The 22,354-nt window shown below is 37.0% G+C and overlaps 1 protein-coding gene across 1 annotated transcript in view; it reads right to left on the bottom strand.

The window, feature by feature from the left end:
• The window catches only part of LOC117335642 (U1 small nuclear ribonucleoprotein 70 kDa-like), a 102,021-nt gene that overhangs the window by 19,491 nt on the left and 60,176 nt on the right, over positions 1 to 22,354 (bottom strand). The window contains exon 5 of the mRNA XM_033895781.1: positions 21,129 to 21,191. Within this exon, the coding sequence (XP_033751672.1) occupies positions 21,129 to 21,191 (63 nt within the window). The remainder of the gene's footprint in view (positions 1 to 21,128; positions 21,192 to 22,354) is intronic.

Raw genomic sequence — 22,354 nt, forward strand, 5'->3', positions numbered from 1 at the left:
ATGCCATATGATGTGGCCGTCGTCGGAAAAGTAACATCTTAGTCTTGCTTTGTGACTTTATTGAGGCGAGACAAAAAACCTGATAATAAAACATCCGTTTTCCAGGTCACTCCATTATTTTGAAAAACAGAAGATGGTAACCAATGGTATCAAACCTTTAGGGATAACTAAACAGAGACAATAACCTATTGTAAGGTCAAGCCTGGCGCCAAGGGATTGGATACCAGTCTGTGTAGGTCTATACCACATTTAATGACTACCAGTATTTACATTATTATTACCAGGCCATATTTAATAATAGTCGATTATACTAACGCCACTTCCATCAACCCCCAACCCCGTCATCCTTGTTGACTATAAATTGTTACAAAAATGGAGGTTGTAATTAATTGATGAGTCCATTATTTGAAGCGTGTCCTCATAAACTCGCTAACACAAACATTTCCATCATTAATTCCTAGTTGTGAATTCATACATAACGACTAATAATACCGTCCCTAAATATTGACAAAGGTCTACAAACACTATATTCTTGCTTCGGTCACTCTCCTTTGTTTGTGGAGCTAGATGAGAAAGCAGGATAAAGGATACTTGATCACCTATAAGCCAGCTTGCTGGGTTTTTTTGTAAATGGCTGTCAGAACACCCTGTCATAGTGATAAGACCCATGATAAATTTGTCATCTTTTCCCATATCTCCCAACACGAGACTTATCCTGCAAAAAAAACATATTAGTACACTATCATAAAGTGCTAGATGTTCATTGGATTGCTACATGAATCTGAAGCACTGATATGACCTTCATATATAGGGGGCAGTCACTTCATTTTCCTTATTAACATTGTTTTTATTTCTATTAATTAAAATGTGATATAGTAAATCCATTACTGTCACGAGCAGTAATGACCACGAGGCATTGATATATTGAGAGAGTTACAGTCCTGTGGCATCAGATAATGGTTTGGTTTACTGGAGCTCGAAACACAGTCATGTGTCCACACCTGACGGAACTAATAATGACATAGTTTTATAGTGCTAGCATACCGAAATGCCATATACCTGGACACTGAAGCATAACACTCTACCCAATCACATTTTAGTGGCAAACATTTTATTTACATAAATATTGTAGATAAGATGGCAGAAAACAGGGTTTCATTTGAACTTACGATAACATTTCATGATAACATCTACATGTCTGTGAAGTAAAGGCAATGAAATATATTCATAGTTTAGATTTGAAAGTTTGCACTGGTTTAGCTGCTGATCAAAAACTGTATATATAATTAGCCTAGGACACATCTAATTCACAATTTTTCAAATGAGACACTGTCATGTCAATCTTTTAACTGACATGATTTTTCTAAGTTCAGAGGAAAATTCAGAAAGAAACAAGGCATTTAGTTTTCAGTATTATTACTTTTGTCAGGGTTTAAATTTGGACATTCCCTGTTTCCATCACTGAATTTTTATTTTGAACACCTTGCCAGATTGTTACTGCATTTGTCTACAATACATCACAACAAGACTCAAAATTTTGGAAGTTTCCGTTCCAAATTTTCTGAAATTATTTATTTCCTTTGAAACTAGAACACAGACATATTGAAATGTTACATATATTTCTAAAAGTGAGTAGTTTTAAAAATACGAATATCTGAAGTGATTTCATTTAAACTTTTCTATTTTCAACACTTTGGTAAAAAATTTTTTTACTTTGCATGGGAACTGTTTTACTGGTACTTCAGCTTGTGAGTCAAAGAAGTGAGATTCGTTCATTAATTGAATCTGCAATTGCAACAAACATGGACAGTCAACATTATCGTTTTAGATTCTGTTTGATCAGGAAGTATATGTGTATGTGAATAGTTGCTCCAAGCAATGATCAAATACATTAATTTTACGGGACGACATTAAATAAGAAAATTTCATGGCTGTGATAAATTGATCAGGATGATTACATTGTGACAGTTATATATACCGTATTTTACCTAATGAACCTGTATGATTCTGAAGGCTATTTTGGTATGTGAGAAGGAGTTGTTTGAATGTTTTAACAAATTTGACACCATGACCTTGAATATGGGTGAAGGTCATTTCTTTTCATAAAACTTTGTGGGGCTCTATCCCAGGAACCTGTTAATGAAATATTATGACTGAGCATTTTGATTAATGAGAAGAATGTGTTTAAATGGAAAAATTGACACCGGACAGATGATGCACCACTTGGCCCTTTGAACAAGGTGAGCTAAAATCACAAAAGGGGTGTGTTTAATAAAAGCACGAGCAGGGAAAAGTTTCCTCATGAAATCTGGGTGGAAAAATGATCTTTTTCATTTACATATCTTTATGTAGTGAAAAAACCATTCCAGAGCCTTTGGTTAAATGACAAAGATCGTATGTGCAGATCAATAAGGACTTTTTTTAATATGTTTCAATAAGTGCACCTATCCTCTTTTGTTGAAACAGTGCGAGTACTATCAGGGTAGGTGTGCTAATTAGGTCAAATACAGTGCATTCCGCTTAATCGGGTTGCCTATTTGCGGGGGCTTTTTACCCCATTAACCGACTTACCCGATAAGCCGAAATGCACGTCGCCATCTTGGATTTGGTCCGTAATGGTTGTCAGACTTGGGTCGATTTTGGATGAAAATATTTTCGTTATTATTGTTAATAAACGGTGTTTTTGTTTGTGCTTTAACTGATGTCAAATTGTCAGATTACTATTACTAATTGTATAAAAATGTGTGTATTAAAATAACAAAACCTTAATGATTTTCTTATTCGCGGCACAGTACAATCGTAGCACCTCAAATCAGGGGGTCATACATCCCTATTTCATCCATGTGTTCCTAATTTGACATACGATCTAAGGACTCGCCGACAATTACAGCTAAAATCATTTATGTTTATCATAGAGACATTCTTATGTTCGCTTTGAAGTTTAAAATATTCCATATTATTTCCAATTACCAAAGCACAGAGATCGGAGAAACCGAGTTTATTTAGGTCGTTTCCTGTGGTATAAATTTATACGAACTTGACACTGGGAGTCACTGATAAAACAACACGAAATCCAATGTAATGTTTTTTATTAACCAGTTCTAATCCTTACCTGAATAGGAATTATGAGCTAACGTTGGGCGTCTGTCCTTTTACTGCTCGCTACCGATTTTTAACTCACCTGTGTACCGCTGTCGTCACATTTCCCCGTGGCGAACCCCTCACTTTGGATTCGCCACATACAGTAAGCGGTGATATCAATTGATCTTTAGCAATGTCAGACCCAGGTCAAAACCTATTGTTTTGGTTTCTGCTTCGAAGATTTTACATCCCAGACGTAAAAGTTTAATTGTCTAGTCGCTTAATTATGCTTTTAAAACCCCATTACGTTTTCCCTGCTGCTGACTCTAAAAATAACATTTAATTTTACCCACAATTCTTAGTCGACTTCCTGTTGGGGAAAAACCACACGAGGCAGAATCAACAACAACACAGTTCTGAACATGACAAAACCCCGACATAACATTACCGTTTAAGGTAATATTTAACCGTTTTTGACATTTTAACCATCAAATTTACACTATTTGTTGATAAAAGTATAAAACTTAAAAGAAATACGCGATGACTTTCGTGAAAATCGGAGCATTTCAATTTTTTGTCCCGATTGTTCTATTCGAATAACCGAAAAATACGACTTTTCCAACCCAATTAAACGAATTTTTTTAACATGATTTAAGAGAAAATGGTTTTGGTTTTTGAAATTTTACCCAATTAAACGAAATACCCGATTAAGCGTTACCCGATTAAGTGGAATGCACTGTACAATAGTTTTAACTTTGCAGTGGTGCACTGCGATGATGACCGACTCCTGGCCATGACACCACCATAAATTATCTTCTAATGGTGCAGGATAAATACCTCAAGTATTTATAATAATGATGGGTTAATTTGTACAATTACTGGATATGATAAATGATCTCCTTTATCGATCTATATTAGCTCATGCTCTGCATAAAGTCTGACACTTGTTCCAAACCTTTTTACTGATTTTAATCATACCATAGCTCGCATTAAGAAAACTGCTTAGCATGTCTGGTTAAAACAAATACTTTTAAGCTTTCATATGTTACCATGGGAACATAAATGCAAGTTTTAGTATCTTACCACAGGAACAAAATACCTGTGCATAAGTTTGAGTGTATGTTACCATGGTATCAAACACCTGTGTGTAAGTCTGTGTATATGTTACCATGGTAACTAATACCTGTGTGTAAGTCTGTATATGTTACCATGGTAACTAATACCTGTGTGTAAGTCTGTGTATATGTTACTATGGTAACAAACACCTGTGTGTAAGTCTGTGTATATGTTACCATGGTAACAAATACTTGTGTGTAAGTCTGTGTATATTTTACCATGGTAACAAATACTTGTGTGTAAGTTTGAGTGTATGTAACCATGGGAACAAATACTTGTGAGTATTTGTTACTATGGGAACCAATAGTAAGTGTGAGCTTATATGTAATTATCACCTTTATGTTTTATGAGAGCAGTAATTGACAGTCTTGGATGCTAATAGACAAGTATTCTGACAACTTCCAGAAGCTATTTAGTACCAGACATATTTCCCCTGACACACAGAGCATCGAGATCTATTATACCAATGTTACTGTGCCAACTTCTATTTCAATCCGAGATGGCATGCAGTTCAAAGATATCATCCCTCAAGACCTCCCAACACTCAAAATAACAGTTAATAACCAACAGGTACTAATATCATGAAACTTTTTCATGATTTTTTTTTTTTTTTAATTTGTTTTAAATCATCCTAATTTAAAACATGTTTCAAAAATTTCGCTCTATTCCTCAACTAGCTTAATTCTGAGATATACATATAAATGCAATGTTATCTGTAGGTTATTGAAATCAATTAAGGATATTTTTGTTTTGGTATTTGATGTTTATTTTGGTTTTCTCTATTTAAGCTCAGAAGATCTGCCTTCCTCTTTATGGTACATTTGACCTGTAGGTCCCGGTGGCCTGATGAGTTTTTCGATACCCTAGCCCTAGATAAGTCAGGGGGGAGACTTTTTAAGTACTTGGCAGACTTGATACAGACACCCCTCCCCCGGAATTACTCGGGGAGAGTTGGCGACATGCAGATGTACATAAATGTCTTACCTCTGTTCAGCAGCAGTAACACACTATTAACTACCAGGGGGAAACATATACCTGTCGTTACAACACCTGATTCTCCACACAACCATGATCGGCAGGTGTTCGTGACCGAAGGTTGCAAAATCTGCACCACGAAGGATGCTTTCCTGTCTTTCTGAGTGATATAATGGAGAGTTTTAAAGTGTCTTGATTCGATGGACATGTTATTTATGGAAAGTTTTAAGAACTTTGTTTACAACTGAATCACATAACTGGATCAAATTCTTACATGTTTTATTACACAATTAAATTTCCAGGTGAAATTACGGAAAGTTTTATGTAGAAGTTTTAATCCAGACAAACATTAACATTTACTCCAAATGGGACTGATTAGTATGTAACTCTAATTACCTGCCACAGCACTACAGCCAGCTGACCGGCTGACCCTTGACTGTGACCACATGAGATTATCTGCTGGGCTTATGCATACCAACAACCGAGTCAATGCTTTGTTATTTTGGGGAATTAAGGGAGGCTGTGCTAATACAGCTGATGAGGTATGTGTTTCACCGATTTATTTAAATTTTTTTATGAAAAGTGTGACTTTTTTCCTAATGATGAATTGCCACGCTGCACTTTTCTTTTTTTTTACATTACATAACTATGAACATAAACTAGGCAGTTTGGGTGGGTGGGTTACAAAGGCAATACAGAACATTGATCAGCTTATTGAAATAATTCCATTCCTGTTTTCACCGAGACACTCAACACAATCCATTATACAAATGATCTTCATCTTGTAATTTTTTGTATTCATACCTAGATGTTCATAAAATACAATCTATCTTCTCCACAAGTGACAGTTTGCTGACAAAATTCATTTGAATGATGAAGTGGTTGTAGAGGTACTGAAAAGAGTGTACCCATTAACATACAGTACAATGCCATTTAAAGATGGCATATCATCATGTACAGATTTTGAATTGTATTTAACTTGAAAATACTGAGAATTGTGGAGGTTGATGAAATCACTTACACCTCCATTATACCAAGTGTTTTCACTCTGGATAACTGCTACACAGTCATTGTTTTTGACCTTTGTTCTTTTTTCCAATATTGATAAAATGTTTCCCTTCTATCAGTGAATGTTTCAACACTGGTATAATAAAAAGTATCTGTTTTTATAAACACATTTGAATCCAATGTATTTTAGGTATCTTTAAAATTGTTCTGGCTACATGCCACAGTATAGTATTTCTCTGGGTTTGTCTGTAAACACCACTAACGTCAACAGCTCTGGAGTTTACCCAGACTAGAGACATGTTCAATGTAAAATGTCAGAAACTTGGTAGTATATCTAAGTTTGTTGAGGAATCTCACTGGTATACTGACCACCGTAGGCTTTGTTCTCGGGACAGAATAGGATCCCAAACCCTATGTATTACAATCTGATAATTATCTAATGATGAATGTTTGTAAAACTAGCTTATCAGACATAACAATGATAAATGGTTCATACTTGGATGTCCTCCTTGTATCAAACAGATGCCGATATACAGACCATTCCTGTGTACTATCATGGTCTAACCATGACAAATTACAGGGGGGCGCTCAACACCCATCATCCTCATCAGGGCTTGCTGATTGATGTTCCAACAACTTGTGAAATCCAGAGATGTCTGAGGGACTATTACTGAAGTTCTATGTTGAACTTTCTTAATTAACAAGACTAAAATAAAGTGGACCTTCTGACCAACAGGTGCCCCTTGTCCTCCCACGATAATCTAACTTGGCATACATACATGACATAGTTCTGGTTACCTTGTACATGTTGGATGGAACAGAAAAGACGGTTAACTGTCTCAAATTAAAAACAAGTTTCTCAAACATCTCCAAAGGACATAAACATGTCGGGTCTAATTTGGTTTAGGGACTGATTTTGTTTTTCTCCTGCCAGGTTTGAGGAGCATTCTTCTAAATACCCAATTACATTGTACACTTTTACTAAGAGATGTTGAAAGCCTCTAGCTCTTTCCTACACATGGTTATTTTGGTTACAACATAGATGAGTACTGTGTTGAACACAAAATGTGCCTCATTCTAAACCTTGTCAATAAATTTCTTACATTTCATTAACAATGCAGAATTTACTTCTTTTGAAATACGGTGTTGTTGCATGGCAAAAATGGACATTGACATCTCTGTATATCAGCCAATGAGAAAAGTTGTAATAAATCTTATTCAACTTTTGAATGTTTTATTTCTGTCATACCATTGGATATTATCATATGTTAATAAAGTAAATTAAAGTGATGATAGTTGTTCACAACATAAATAAGGTTATTAGGAATAACTTCTGACATGGGCTTGATTACCGTTATATGAACAAAGATCACAATAATATTGACGAGTCAATTACTAATTTATTCAGAAAGTACACCAGTAATGCCATTGATAAAAGTCAAAACAATTGTCCAAACCAATTAGGTGCCTTCCATAGAAATATAGCTGTATCTCTAGTCAAATTAATGGCCCGTCTATAAATCTAGTTTAGGGATGGTACCACTAGTTGGGGTGGTGTTGTCTAGTTTAAGGAATGGTACGACTAGTTGGGGTGGTGTTGTCTAGTTTAAGGAATGGTACGACTAGTGAGGAGTGGTGTTGTCTAGTTTAGGGAATGGTACGACTAGTTGGAGGTGGTGGTGTCTAGTTTAGGGAATGGTACGACTAGTTGGGGTGGTGTTGTCTAGTTTAAGGAATGGTACGACTAGTGAGGGGTGGTGTTGTCTAGTTTAAGAATGGTACAACTAGTTGGGGTGGTGTTGTCTAGTTTAAGGAATGGTACGACTAGTGAGGAGTGGTGTTGTCTAGTTTAGGGATGGTACGACTAGTTGGGGTGGTGTTGTCTAGTTTAAGGAATGGTACGACTAGTGAGGAGTGGTGTTGTCTAGTTTAGGGAATGGTACAACTAGTTGGGGTGGTATTGTCTAGTTTGAGGAATGGTACGACTAGTGAGGGGTGGTGTTGTCTAGTTTAAGAATGGTACGACTAGTTGGGGTGGTGTTGTCTAGTTTAGGGAATGGTACAACTAGTTGGGGTGGTGTTGTCTAGTTTAAGGAATGGTACGACTAGTGAGGAGTGGTGTTTTCTAGTTTAGGGAATGGTACGACTAGTTGGGGTGGTGTTGTCTAGTTTAAGGAATGGTACGACTAGTGAGGAGTGGTGTTGTCTAGTTTAGGGAATGGTACGACTAGTTGGGGTGGTGTTGTCTAGTTTAAGGAATGGTACGACTAGTGAGGAGTGGTGTTGTCTAGTTTAGGGAATGGTACAACTAGTTGGGGTGGTGTTGTCTAGTTTAAGGAATGGTACGACTAGTTGGGGTGGTGTTGTCTAGTTTAAGGATGGTACGACTAGTTGGGGTGGTATTGTCTAGTTTAAGGAATGATACGATTAGTTGGGGTGGTGTTGTCTAGTTTAAGGAATGGTACGACTGGTTGGGGTGGTGTTGTCTAGTTTGAGAAATGGTACGACTAGTTGGGGTGGTGTTGTCTAGTTTAAGGAATGGTACGACTAGTTGGGGTGTTGTCTAGTTTAGGGATGGTACGACTAGTTGGGGTGGTGTTGTCTAGTTTAAGGAATGGTACGACTGGTTGGGGTGGTGTTGTCTAGTTTAAGGAATGGTATGACTAGTTGGGGTGGTGTTGTCTAGTTTAAGGAATGGTACGACTAGTTGGGGTGGTGTTGTCTAGTTTAGGGATGGTACGACTAGTTGGGGTGGTGTTGTCTAGTTTAAGGAATGGTACGACTAGTGAGGGGTGGTGTTGTCTAGTTTAAGGAATGGTACGACTAGTGAGGGGTGTTGTTGTCTAGTTTAAGGAATGGTACGACTAGTTGGGGTGGTGTTGTCTAGTTTAAGGAATGGTATGACTAGTGAGGGGTGGTGTTGTCTAGTTTAAGAGATGGTACGACTAGTTGGGGTGGTGTTGTCTAGTTTAAGGAATGGTACGACTAGTTGGGGTGGTGTTGTCTAGTTTAAGGAATGGTACAACTAGTTGGGGTGTTGTTGTCTAGTTTAAGGAATGGTACGACTAGTTGGGGTGGTATTGTCTAGTTTAAGGAATGGTACGACTAGTTGGGGTGGTGTTGTTTAGTTTAAGGAATGGTACGACTAGTTGGGGTGTTGTCTAGTTTAAGGATGGTACGACTAGTTGGGGTGGTGTTGTCTAGTTTAGGGAATGGTACGACTAGTTGGGGTGGTGTTGTCTAGTTTAAGGAATGGTACGACTAGTGAGGGGTGGTGTTGTCTAGTTTAAGGAATGGTACAACTAGTTGGGGTGTTGTTGTCTAGTTTAAGGAATGGTACGACTAGTTGGGGTGGTATTGTCTAGTTTAAGGAATGGTACGACTAGTTGGGGTGGTGTTGTCTAGTTTAGGGAATGGTACAACTAGTTGGGGTGGTGTTGTCTAGTTTAAGGAATGGTACAACTAGTTGGGGTGGTGTTGTCTAGTTTAGGGATGGTACGACTAGTTGGGGTGGTGTTGTCTAGTTTAAGGAATGGTATGACTAGTTGGGGTGGTGTTGTCTAGTTTAAGGAATGGTACGACTAGTGAGGGGTGGTGTTGTCTAGTTTAAGGGATGGTACGACTAGTTGGGGTGGTGTTGTCTAGTTTGAGGAATGGTATGACTAGTTGGGGTGGTGTTGTCTAGTTTAGGGATGGTACGACTAGTTGGGGTGGTGTTGTCTAGTTTAAGGAATGGTACAACTAGTTGGGGTGGTGTTGTCTAGTTTAAGGAATGGTATGACTAGTTGGGGTGGTGTTGTCTTGTTTAAGGAATGGTACGATTAGTTGGGGTGGTGTTGTCTAGTTTGAGGAATGGTATGACTAGTTGGGGTGTTGTCTAGTTTAAGGAATGGTACGATTAGTTGGGGTGGTGTTGTCTAGTTTGAGGAATGGTATGACTAGTTGGGGTGTTGTCTAGTTTAAGGAATGGTATGACTAGTTGGGGTGGTGTTGTCTAGTTTAGGGATGGTACGACTAGTTGGGGTGGTGTTGTCTAGTTTAAGGAATGGTATGACTAGTGAGGGGTGGTGTTGTCTAGTTTAAGGAATGGTACAACTAGTTGGGGTGGTGTTGTCTAGTTTAAGGAATGGTAAGACTAGTTGGGGTGGTGTTGTCTAGTTTAAGGAATGGTACGACTAGTGAGGGGTGGTGTTGTCTAGTTTCAGGAATGGTATGACTAGTGAGGGGTGGTGTTGTCTAGTTTCAGGAATGGTATGACTAGTGAGGGGTGACATATGTCCAGTTAATGTGATGTAGTCTAGTTGGATGTGATGAGATATATATGATCCCTGATATAGTCTAGAGAACTAGGCCACCCATACCAGAGACTGGGTCAATAACCTGGAGCTATGCTCATCAGCTGACTTCTCAGATCAGGTTTCTACATACAATGTATCTCTGTCAGAAGGTGCTGTCTCTATAAACAATACCGCTAATTCTTACCTTGTACTATCAGACATGTCTCTATAAACAATACCGCTAATTCTTACCTTGTACTATCAGACAATCATTCAGACATGGCCATATCTTTGTTCAGACGTGTTTGTTGGCTTGTTAGTAGTTAACATCATTGCAAAAACTAAGATCACAAATGATGGGGCCATTCGATGGCTATGTTCTAACTAACCTGGTAGCAAGGGGTTTCCACATTAGTTGCCTCTTACAAACATGCTCAGCACTCAAATTCCTTACATGATACTCATCAAACAAGTTTCCCAGTGTAAATTAAGGACACTTCATCAAATTTCAAATTTGTCTTTGACAGTCAAGGCCAAGAAAGATGAAAATCAAATGTTGGCAAGAATTTCTCATTTGACAGTATTGGCAGCTATTTTTAACTACTTTACAAGTGATCTAATGAGGATGAATGGAATTGTATAAGTCAGAGTATTACATACTCTATCACCTGCAGAGAGAACATCCTATTTATATTTCAACCCTAACTCCACTGACAGAGTAATGGGATTTCGTAAGATTTCTCCAATTAATTCCATAGCTTGAGTCTCTATGTATGTAACTTTGCTACATTTGAAGACATGAACGCTTCAGGCACTGGAAAACAGAGGCTGTAAAGGCCTTGTAAATTGAGTTGTATGGCTGTCTACCGTTTCATTTCTGCATTAGTTTAACTACTGCTTCCTGATCTTAGATAAGGAAGATAAACAATTAAAATCAATACTTTTCTACATCTATTTGCATAGCTCATGGTCCAAACATTAATGGCCAAACATGAAAAGTGGATAACTCACTACGTCTCTGCCTATCTCTGTCACCCCAGCTCTCTGTTTACCTGTCTCTGCCTATCTCTGTCACCCCAGCTCTCTGTTTACCTGTCTCTGCCTATCTCTGTCACCCCAGCTCTCTGTTTACCTGTCTCTGCCTATCTCTGTCACCCCAGCTCTCTGTTTACCTGTCTCTGCCTATCTCTGTCACCCCAGCTCTCTGTTTACCTGTCTCTGCCTATCTCTGTCACCCCAGCTCTCTGTTTACCTATCTCTCCCTATCTCTGTCACCCCAGCTCTCTGTTTACCTATCTCTCCCTATCTCTGTCACCCCAGCTCTCTGTTTACCTATCTCTCCCTATCTCTGTCACCCCAGCTCTCTGTTTACCTATCTCTCCCTATCTGTCTACCTCTGCTCACCTATAGCTAGCTGTCTCTCTTCCTCTGTCACCCCAGCTCTCTGTTTACCTATCTCTCCCTATCTGTCTACCTCTGCTCACCTATAGCTAGCTGTCTCTCTTCCTCTCTGCCTAACTCGTCTCTCTGCCCACCTAGCTGTCTCATTTCCTCTCTGCCTATCTCTCTACCTCTCTGCCAACATCTGTGCCTCACCTCACCTCTCTGCCTGCCTCACCTCTCTGCCTACCTCACCTCTCTGCAGACCAACTGACCAAATAAATCTGAATCTATAGAAACCATTGTTGTAGAAATACTGACCAATTTACTGCATAACCAGAAAACAAAACCTAAGTTGACCAAACAAGAATTCCACGGAAGTGGATGTGTTGCTTGCACAGAAAGTTGGGTGATTACAAGAGTTATAGCACAGAAACAAATTCTCTATTTTAGCAAGTTACCATGACCTCTGACCTCCTGACCTAAAACGCAAACAAAACAATCATTTGTGATAAGGAAGATATGCATGAAGTTCGAGTTTGATCGGCCAAAGGGAAATTGAGTCATCGCACGGAAACTTCTGTGCGGACGCCGAAGCCAACATTAGTGATACTTATATATGAGGCCTGTTTTTTGCAGGCTACTGCCGGCTACCCAAAGTAGAACTATTGTAAAGTGTTCCCGTTATGAACAGTTCCATGCAAAAATGTCCAAATGGACAAACCTGTCAAACCATGAGTTTTGTCCAAGCTTTACAAGCATAAACATTATTATGGAGACTTACAATTCTGAAAAACAGTTACTATGAAACAAGTCTAAATCTGACAGATATGGACATCATACAGTATGTTTGGAATATTGTAGGTTTTGCTCTTCATTAGCAACGTATGAATGAGGCATAACAATGCTATTTCAACAGTGTATGACATAGGTGTCGGGGGAAATCTACAACACATGTTGATTGTTAGCCTTGTTACTTTTATCAAATTTTGATAAAATCTTCACACATGCTCATTTTATGTATTATGGAAGAAGCAGTGAATTTCAATTTTTAAGAGCATGCAAAAACATTGCCAATTTGTTTAAGAACACTTATTCAAAAAGAAACATTTACCTGAAATTATAAGAACACATTAAGGTTTATACAGCTGCTTATATGATACAACTGCATTCTCTAAGGCAGTATATATATGCAGTGCAATTGGCAACATTTAAATGCTTCTTTTAACAAGATAGCAAAAGTTTCAACTGCAAAGCATTGAAGAAAGGATTTTTTTCTACTTATTTGAAAAAAAAAACGGCAAGCAGAAAGACATACCAATTGAGAATATATATATATAAAAATTAATCGATATTTTTCTCCCATTTTTTATTACTATTACTTTGTTTTTTGAATTACTTTTTCCATATTTTTAAATACTTCCTTTGAACAAGTATATTTCTTTTATTCCTTTCTCCTTAAATATGTCACCAGAGCCATGCCATGATTTGATTATTTTTTCATTTTTCATTCAGCAATAGGGGAAGCTTTGGTAATGAGTTGTGGCCACAGAGGTATCGGGATCAGCGCCATCAAATTAACGCTAGTTAATCACGGTAACAACTGGATAACTTCCTGATGGATTTATTCTCCCTCAATACATCAAAAACTAACTTGCACAACATGGTGGTCTTTTTATTACAGTCAGATTCAGCACCCAGACACGTTACCTCTTCTTTGTTTTAAACCAAATAATGACAAGCTGTCTGGATAAAATCATCCCTGGACCCTGAATATTTAGTAAAATTCTGGAGGTTTTCCTTGTGCAATCTGAAACCCAACATCAGAACGACTTAATATGTTTTATACAAATAGGCCAGTGACCCTGATGACTTTTACAGTGACCCTGGTGACCTTTACTGTGACTCTTGTGACCTTAACTGTGACACTTATGACCTTAACTGTGATACTGGTGACCTTTACTGTGACACTGGTGACCTTTACTGCGACACTTGTGACTTTTCCAGTGATTCTGGTGACCTTATTGCGACTCTTGTGACCTTTACACCAACACTTAAAGTGACCACAATAACTTTCACAGTGACCCTGGAGACCTTTACCGTGACTCTTGTGACATTTACACAGACAACACAGACACTGGTGAAATTTACTGTGACTCTTGTGACCTCTAATGATCCTGGTGACCTTTACCGACCTTGGTTGTCATATCAGATCATCACAAATCCCACATCAAATAAGAGAGGATCATCAGCCACAGTACAAAGCTATATACCATGCCTTTTAGTCCAGCCATCATCACGGTCTATTTACGATAAGTTTATGCAGAGATACCATTGACAGTAGCATTGATGGAAAGAATCAAAGAGGATTTTGTGTTTATTCCAAATTATCACAGAAGGGATATGTTCCATAAATATCACTCCATTTATAAATCCAGTAAAGAAAACCTCAGGGTAAGACATGTGTTCATAAAACATTCTACCATTACCGATCACTCAGATCTTGAAGGCTTCAATAAACATCCGGTTTGCAATTACCTTTGAGAATCATAGAATCGTTTCGAACATTGAATCCAGCCAATCCTTTCATATGGCACTTGTACACATTTCCCTAATTAATGGTCTAATGATGAAGCAATTACTTCATTTCAAATTTGCATTTCCAGTGACAAATTTGTTGGATAATCATTCAGCAGAATTTGTGATTTTTTTTGGGGAGAAATTGTACATGATTTCATTTTCATGCTAACATGCTGGAAAAAAAGAGAGATTTATGATGTCTTATTTGAATCGTGGATTTATTTTGTGGCATTGAATTGTTTTCATCATCAATTGTAGCAGTATCTACATCATGTGACAATAGACAGAATAGCATTAGGCTGGGATAATGACACCCAAGTGCAAGACTAGCCAGGCAAGTCAAGGTGGAAACAGAAAAAGATTAACTGTACTTTGGAGTCGCCACTCCTACAGAAAGCTGTCCAGAGTCCAATAAACTTCTTGTAAACGAGAAACAAGTGCACCAAGTGTATAAAACTTTGTATATTTACTTGATCTCCTGGTGGCATTTCAGATTTCAACCACTTGAGATTCCCTCTGTTATGATACAGAACGTGTGGAAAGTAGCAATTAAAAAGCACTGCCACACCAGCAGATGTAATCACTTTGGAAACACATGAAGAAAGGAGAAAAGGCATAAAGGGGTACAGAAAAATACTTTTTGTTGCAATCCCTGCAATCTGTCACTGTACACTAATCTGGGACGAAATAAGGTCCATGACATAGAATACAAACATGTTAATGACCAAGAGTACAAACCTTGTGATTAACTCAGAATACAAGCTTATAATGAAAGACTCATAGACATTTAAAGAAAGCTTGTGAATGATTTGGAGCATACATGAAGGTTTCATTCCATGATTTGATTATAGAGTGTTAAAGATACTCTACCTTCACCAGCCAGCCATATGTCTGGGTGGCTGATCCAGATCAGCTCCAAGAGAAATATTGGTGGAGAAGTATATAGACACTGAGTACACATACCTGTCATTTGTAACCTGGGAGCTGTGATAAGAACTGAAAGCAGGTTTTACATTAGCTCCTGGGAATATGATTGTGTTTCTACAATTGGCACCATGATCAGAGAGTAAGCTGTGTCTGATACAGTGTTCAGTGCCAGGCCTTGTTAGCCTGGTCATTCACGATAGAAAAATCAATTTGTTTGAAGTGAAGGAAATATCGAGTTCTGTTAATCAAATAATTTCACAAAATTAATATGCTTTTTCCATATTCATTTGCTAAAACTGTTTAGTCTGAATTAAAATTAAAGGTAAATGTTTTGTAAACTATATTTTCTAAACATCTGCTGGTACCTAGTAGATCTTCATCAGATACAAGTTTTGCTTGACCTACATATTCTGTATAAGAAGCTTGAAAATCCACTTATTATTGGAACAAAATCAATTCCAGATGTTTTTGCAGTGTGGCCCTATGATTTCAGGCGATCTCTTGTAAATAAGAAAAAAAAAAAGCACAACTATTATTATTCAGAACCAAACTTGCTGAAGTTGAACATGGCATAATATTATAAACAGTGTAAGGAAATCAAATGATGAAACACAGTGACAGATAAATGGACAGGGAACTTACAAAAAAGCAATGCATTCGTATAAATGGAATTAACTCCCTTTGTAAATTACTGACTCACCTTCTTTTGTTATTGTATAAATGGAATTAACTCCCTTTGTAAATTACTGACTCACCATCTTTTGTTATTGTATAAATGGAATTAAACTCCTTTTGTAAATTACTGACTCGCCTTCTTTTGTTATTGTATAAATGGAATTAACTCCCTTTGCAAATTACTGACTCGCCTTCTTTTGTTATTGTATAAATGGAATTAACTCCGTTTGTAAATTACTGACTCGCCATCTTTTGTTATTGTATAAATGGAATTAACTCCCTTTGTAAATTACTGACTCGCCTTCTTTTGTTATTGTATAAATGGAATTAACTCCCTTTGTAAATTACTGACTCGCCATCTTTTGTTATTGTATAAATAGAACTAACTCCCTTTGTAAATTACTGACGCGCCTTCTTTTGTTATCCTATCTGGATATGTCTTAGTCAATGGCTGTGACTAGAGTATTGCTACATCTAGAAAGTACACAGTTTAGAATTGACAATATGAGGATGTTCATATCAAGCCTCAACAAATACAATCAAAATTCTATCTAAACGTAAGGATTAAGTGGTTACAGATTTAAGATACGGGTTTCTATCCTTTACTACATTTCCATTCTGAGGCTTATATCAGTATTACTAGGTGACAATGCATTCATAGGGCTATAAATTCAATGGTATAATCAGTGTTATCGTAATCTTCACTCGAGTCTTTTCCCCAAAAGCACTAATCTAACAGGTCCTTCATATTTGTCAAGAATTCTAAATGTCTTTCAAATACAATACATTGTTTTGCGATTCCAAACAGTGAAAAATATTTTACATGCCAATTCATTTCAGATTTTTCAATAAAGGATCAAATTTGAATCATGAGAAATGTATAGAGAAGCAACATTTATAAATATATCCTTGGTGGTAGTATGTTGTTTTGCGATAGGGTTAACAAGTAAAGAAACTCAAATTTCCCTGATGAATTGATCATTTCCCTCTTGCCAATTGAATTGTGCGTTTCCATAAAAAATCTAACTATTTTTTTGCATAAACTAGTACTGAGTTTACACAGAGGAAATCAGCGATGTCGACTAGAGCGTTAAAACCCTAAATTTGCACCAGACCAGCGATTCCCGACAGTCCCAGTGTGTTTTCTGAATACACACAAATTAATTTCCAGGATTGATGTACACCAGTTCTACGAGTTTTAGCGTGTTAACAGTCAAATTCTGTTGAAAAAATCAATGCCATGTCCCATTTTCACCAATTGAATTGCTCTAGATTCTATAATTCTGCTAGTTTTACCGATGTACTCCACACAATTGAGTAGTGAATGAAGTCGCACTTTGTTCTGTTGCAGGCTTATTGGTATAGTTTTTTTTTAACCAGTGAAACAATTAACAACAGCACTGATTAATAGATTTTCCCTCTCCATTCCTTGTTTTCAAACATTAATGAAAGGGCAAAATATATCACAAAAATTGATTTCATTATTTATCTTAAATACTTTTCTATTTCATATTATGGTCAGAGATGATGCAAACAGTTCGAAGTCCTCCGATATATTTTACTTTGATACATCAAAGTTTAAAGAAGCTTTTCCAATTAATTCTAATAATATGGTGCTGATATACAAGATATGCATTTGTAATCATCAAAGGGGGCCACAATAACTAAGTCGATTTGAGAGCTGGCCGTGTAACCTACGAAGATTCCAGGTCTGTGGTTTGGTCCTCCCTACCTGTGTCGGTCTGTGCTGTCTTGAATGTGTTCTTAGACAAAGACACTTAACCCTTATTGCTCTGGATTGCATGCAATGGGTCTTCCATATTCAGTGAGGTAGTCACCAACTACTACATAATAAAAAAAACTCCACCTCAAAATGATCCTGGCTATTTACAGGGCAATAAAGTCAACAAAGTAAGAAACTTTGTAATCAAAACACCATGTTCACAAATAAAATCAATATCCTGTGAGATTAAGATGGAAGGTTGGTCTGGCTATAAACTCTACAAGCAAAATTACCTAATGTTTAACTCCTAACTGAGTATGTACCAGTCGTGACCAATCATATTACATACCAGTGTCTAAACCTGAAACAGTTCAAACACAGCCGAAAATAGTATTCATGACAGAATAACGCATTTGATTGTAGTAAATGCTATCTTATAATAAAATTTTTGCCTTTTGAGGAATTATTACCATTTTAGAAATTCAAACAGAATGTGAACTTCTAATGATAGTAAACATCCCTAATTCCTCATACTTCAATAATGTCAAGTCCAGATAATCAATTTTACCTCAATAGATAGTGAAACTCCTCATACTTCAATAATGTCAAGTCCAGATAATCAATTTTACCTCAATAGATAGTGAAACTCAAAACTTTCCTTTTGTTTAAAAAAAAATACAAATGGGATGTTGAGAGGTAATCTATTATTAGAAGGTAATCATAGAGAAAGATTTATATTTTCACAAGAGAACATTTCAATAGTTCGCCTTTCTATATGGTTAAGATCTTATTCCTTAACTTTATTCTGCCCCCCAAAAAAATGTTCAAAAAGCATTTGTACAACTTTGCAGAGAGTTGGTAGAGACATCACACGAACCAGAAATCAATGCTGGGTTCCATTCATACGTATCACTGGTACTAAGGTTCCTGTGTAAACCACTCAAATTCCACCGCAATTATACAAGTGTAAGATAACAGGATCATTGTCTTCTTCCTCTGGTGGACATGGGTCCCATAACGTAGCCTGGTACAGAGGCTGGCAGGGTCCTACTGGCATCATTACAGTCACATTAATAGCAAGTAACTAGGTTTCAGAGAAGCTAAACACTCAAGAGACATTGATCGCCTAGCGATTCCCAGTGTCGTTCCCGCGGTAAACAATACGGAATCTCCACTTAAGATTAAACACAATATCTCCATGACATACTGTAACATACAGGGACCTTCCGTCGCAAGTGATGGGGAAAATTGGGTTTTCATGTAAGACAGATCTATTGTTTTTGCCACCATCAGGAATGAGGCACTGTCCTTTTCTATTCATAGGGACTTACCATCATACTTAGCTGTGACATGTATTTATAGCTTGTGTTATGTTGCATGCTAAGGACAAATAAAAAATATATATTGCCGAGGATAATGAATATTGCCTATGGAAACATTAAACAGCTTTCATTATTTACACAGGCAATGATGTTTTGATCACAAAGACTTAGCTGCTAGTACCATCATACCTATTGACATTATCTAAACAGCATCATTTAGCATCCTGCTGACCTGGATTTAACAAGACATCACAAATGAAGATGGAAACTGTAAATGTCATACAGCAAAAAAAATTTTGTTCTTTCCCTTTTTTTTTTTTAAAGAACTAATACAAGGTTACCAATGTACGAAGGAGTCCTACTAGATGAAACACATTAGCTTATGGTGGTCCGTTGGCACAGTGATAACACACTTGCCTTTCAATGTGAGGTGGCTGGGGTTCCATTCCCCAATTGGATGTGACAAGGTTTGTGGTCACCTGCCCTAACCACTCTGGTTTTCTTTGGATACTCCTGTTTCCTCCCACAGTAAGACCCCCTCCCCCTACATCCATTAGGACCAACAAGAATGATTAACATACGTATAAGTTGTTACCTGTTTCCTCCCACAGTAAGACCCCTCCCCTACATCCATTAGGACCAACAAGAATGATTAACATACGTATAAGTTGTTACCTGTTTCCTCCCACAGTAAGACCCCTCCCCTACATCCATTAGGACCAACAAGAATGATTAACATACGTATAAGTTGTTACCTGTTTCCTCCCACAGTAAGACCCCCTCCCCTACTTCCATTAGGACCAACAAGAATGATTAACATACGTATAAGTTGTTACCTGTTTCCTCCCACAGTAAGACCCCTCCCCTACTTCCATTAGGGCCAACAAGAATGATTACATACGTATAAGTTGTTACAACTTGTTTTGCAATTGTTGTAAAATAAAAGAAGTTAACATTTTATATGAAATATAAGATATAAAGATCTGATGCCATGGATACACTATTTTTTAGACCTCCATTATGTGTAACAGCAGAAGGTGAAGGTCACAGGCTGCAAGTGTTATGAAGCATCACCTGACAGCTGTCACCTAAGAAATATTCCCTATCATAAAAACCAACATTCGTACTTAGTCAGAACACTTTGCTATAGAGTTGGTAGTCGAGGTTATATCAGGCTAGGAACAGACCTGGGATACAAAGCCCAGAAAATTGTTAACAATTGAGTAATTGCTGTAGAATTTCAGAATTCAGAATTTTTTGAATTACTCGGTGTAACCCATGCAGCTAAGAAAGTGCAAGTGTTTGCACACTTTGATGTAACTCTTTGAAAACTGATGATGTCACAGTAATGTAGCATACAGCTTTAAGCATTTAAATTTTGATGTGTTGATTCATAAACCTAAATACAAATGTTTTAGGCTATATACAAAATATCACAAATATATGTTTGGTTTCTGTACATTTTACTGAGTAAGAGAAAAGCTTAATAAACTTCATAAAAGAAACACATTAGCAATGTTATGTCCTTAAAAAAGTCTGACCCAAGGGGAGACAAGAATGATAGAATGACCAGTGGAGTGGACAATTACTGACCATTCCACAAGATTACTCGCCATTTAGTTCACTCTGTAGGTAACGACATCAGTAAATTTACCGGTCAGTAACCGGTGCAGTTGTCAAACTTCTTTATCCAATATCATCCTCTGGTAGAACTCTTGATTTACTGTATAATTTGTTTTAAACCCTCGACACAATTTACTGAATCCCTCCCCCTTGTTTTTTTTTCCTTTTCTATAAACATTTACACATTAATATTCCTCACACTATTTCAACATCATAAGTAAGTCTATTACTGACAGGTTTTGTTGAAGTTAAACTTTTTCAATTTTGTAATGCCAAGATTTTGATGAGGTTGATGCTGCACAAAGAAGTTTTTTCTACAAAAACTTTTCAAAAAAAAAAATTCTTAAGATACAAAAACTGTTGAAAAATTCCTGTGTTGGAGAAGTACCCTCATGATCTAACAGTTCAACTCTCAGGGGAAAGATGGAAGGAAATACTTACTTTTCTGATGGGTCCATAGACTTCAAATTCTCTGCGTAGTTTGGATTCGCTTGTGTCGAAATTCTGTTAAGAGAAGAAATGAACTCATAAATAGTTACTGATACACTTTTTAGTTGACTTACTGATCCACTTTCCAGCTGAAAACAAACAGACTACCGTAAATATTTGTTTGGTGCACACTTTTTCTAAAAAGAAAAAAAATTGACATGCAAAAAGAATCGACTGAACACTTAACAGTAATATGTACAAGCCTTTTTGCCAGTCATGTGAACAGATTTGCTGTGTTATTTTGCATTTTACAATCAAATACTTGAATATTTGAATTATTAAGTGCATACACAATGAAATAAAGAGCTATTTTGATGCTTAATTTCTTGAAACTTATCTTTATCAGCAATCATAAGAATTTATCTTCGTTGCACCAAAAGTGTTCTCCACACATCTACAATATCACATGTGGTATTTAGGGTCATTGTGAGGCGGGGGTCTCCTTGTAGTAGTTGGTGACTACCTCACTGAACAACATATGGGGGGCCTGACACATGCCATGCAGAGTAATAAAGGTAAAGTTTCTTGTCTAATGATACAATCACGACAGCAAAGACAGGTCACGTTTCTTCCTGAGAAACACAAACCGACATGGGTCAAATACAGACATGTGGACAACTCAATGGAGTTGACTTTGGAAGTATTACTTCTTAGGAAGCTTGTTAAACTTGTGCAGTGAAGGATGTTGAAATTAAAAACAGTTGGTATTTATCTTCAATTAATTATAGCTGTAGGAATATTCAATATACAGACATATCTGTATAACTCATCACAATAACACTTTATGAAGATACATACTTGGGTATAATTTTGTTTTAATTACAATTGTGGCAATAAAATCTGTACAGTTGCCATGACACTGTAATGGTAGATATGACAATATGTAACAGCTGTTACCATGGTATCCAGGTTGATATGCACCTGATGGCTGTTCCAATGTTTAAGCTATAGTTCTGACACAGTTAAGACCGTGGAGCATTACTTTATAATGTGGTTTAAAACTTGGATTGTACTATATCTGTGAACCTGTCAATTAATTTGAGGTAGAAAGTACATGAAAAGTGTTCTTGTTATGCTGAGGCAATTATTTGAAATAGATACAGGTGATAATTTTATTAATGACCCAGTTTATCTTAATACAATCCTCTACAGCAGATAACAACAGCAGCAAATGATGC

The sequence above is a fragment of the Pecten maximus genome, chromosome 10 (assembly GCF_902652985.1).
Source record: "Pecten maximus chromosome 10, xPecMax1.1, whole genome shotgun sequence".
NCBI classification, from domain to species: Eukaryota; Metazoa; Mollusca; class Bivalvia; order Pectinida; family Pectinidae; genus Pecten; species Pecten maximus.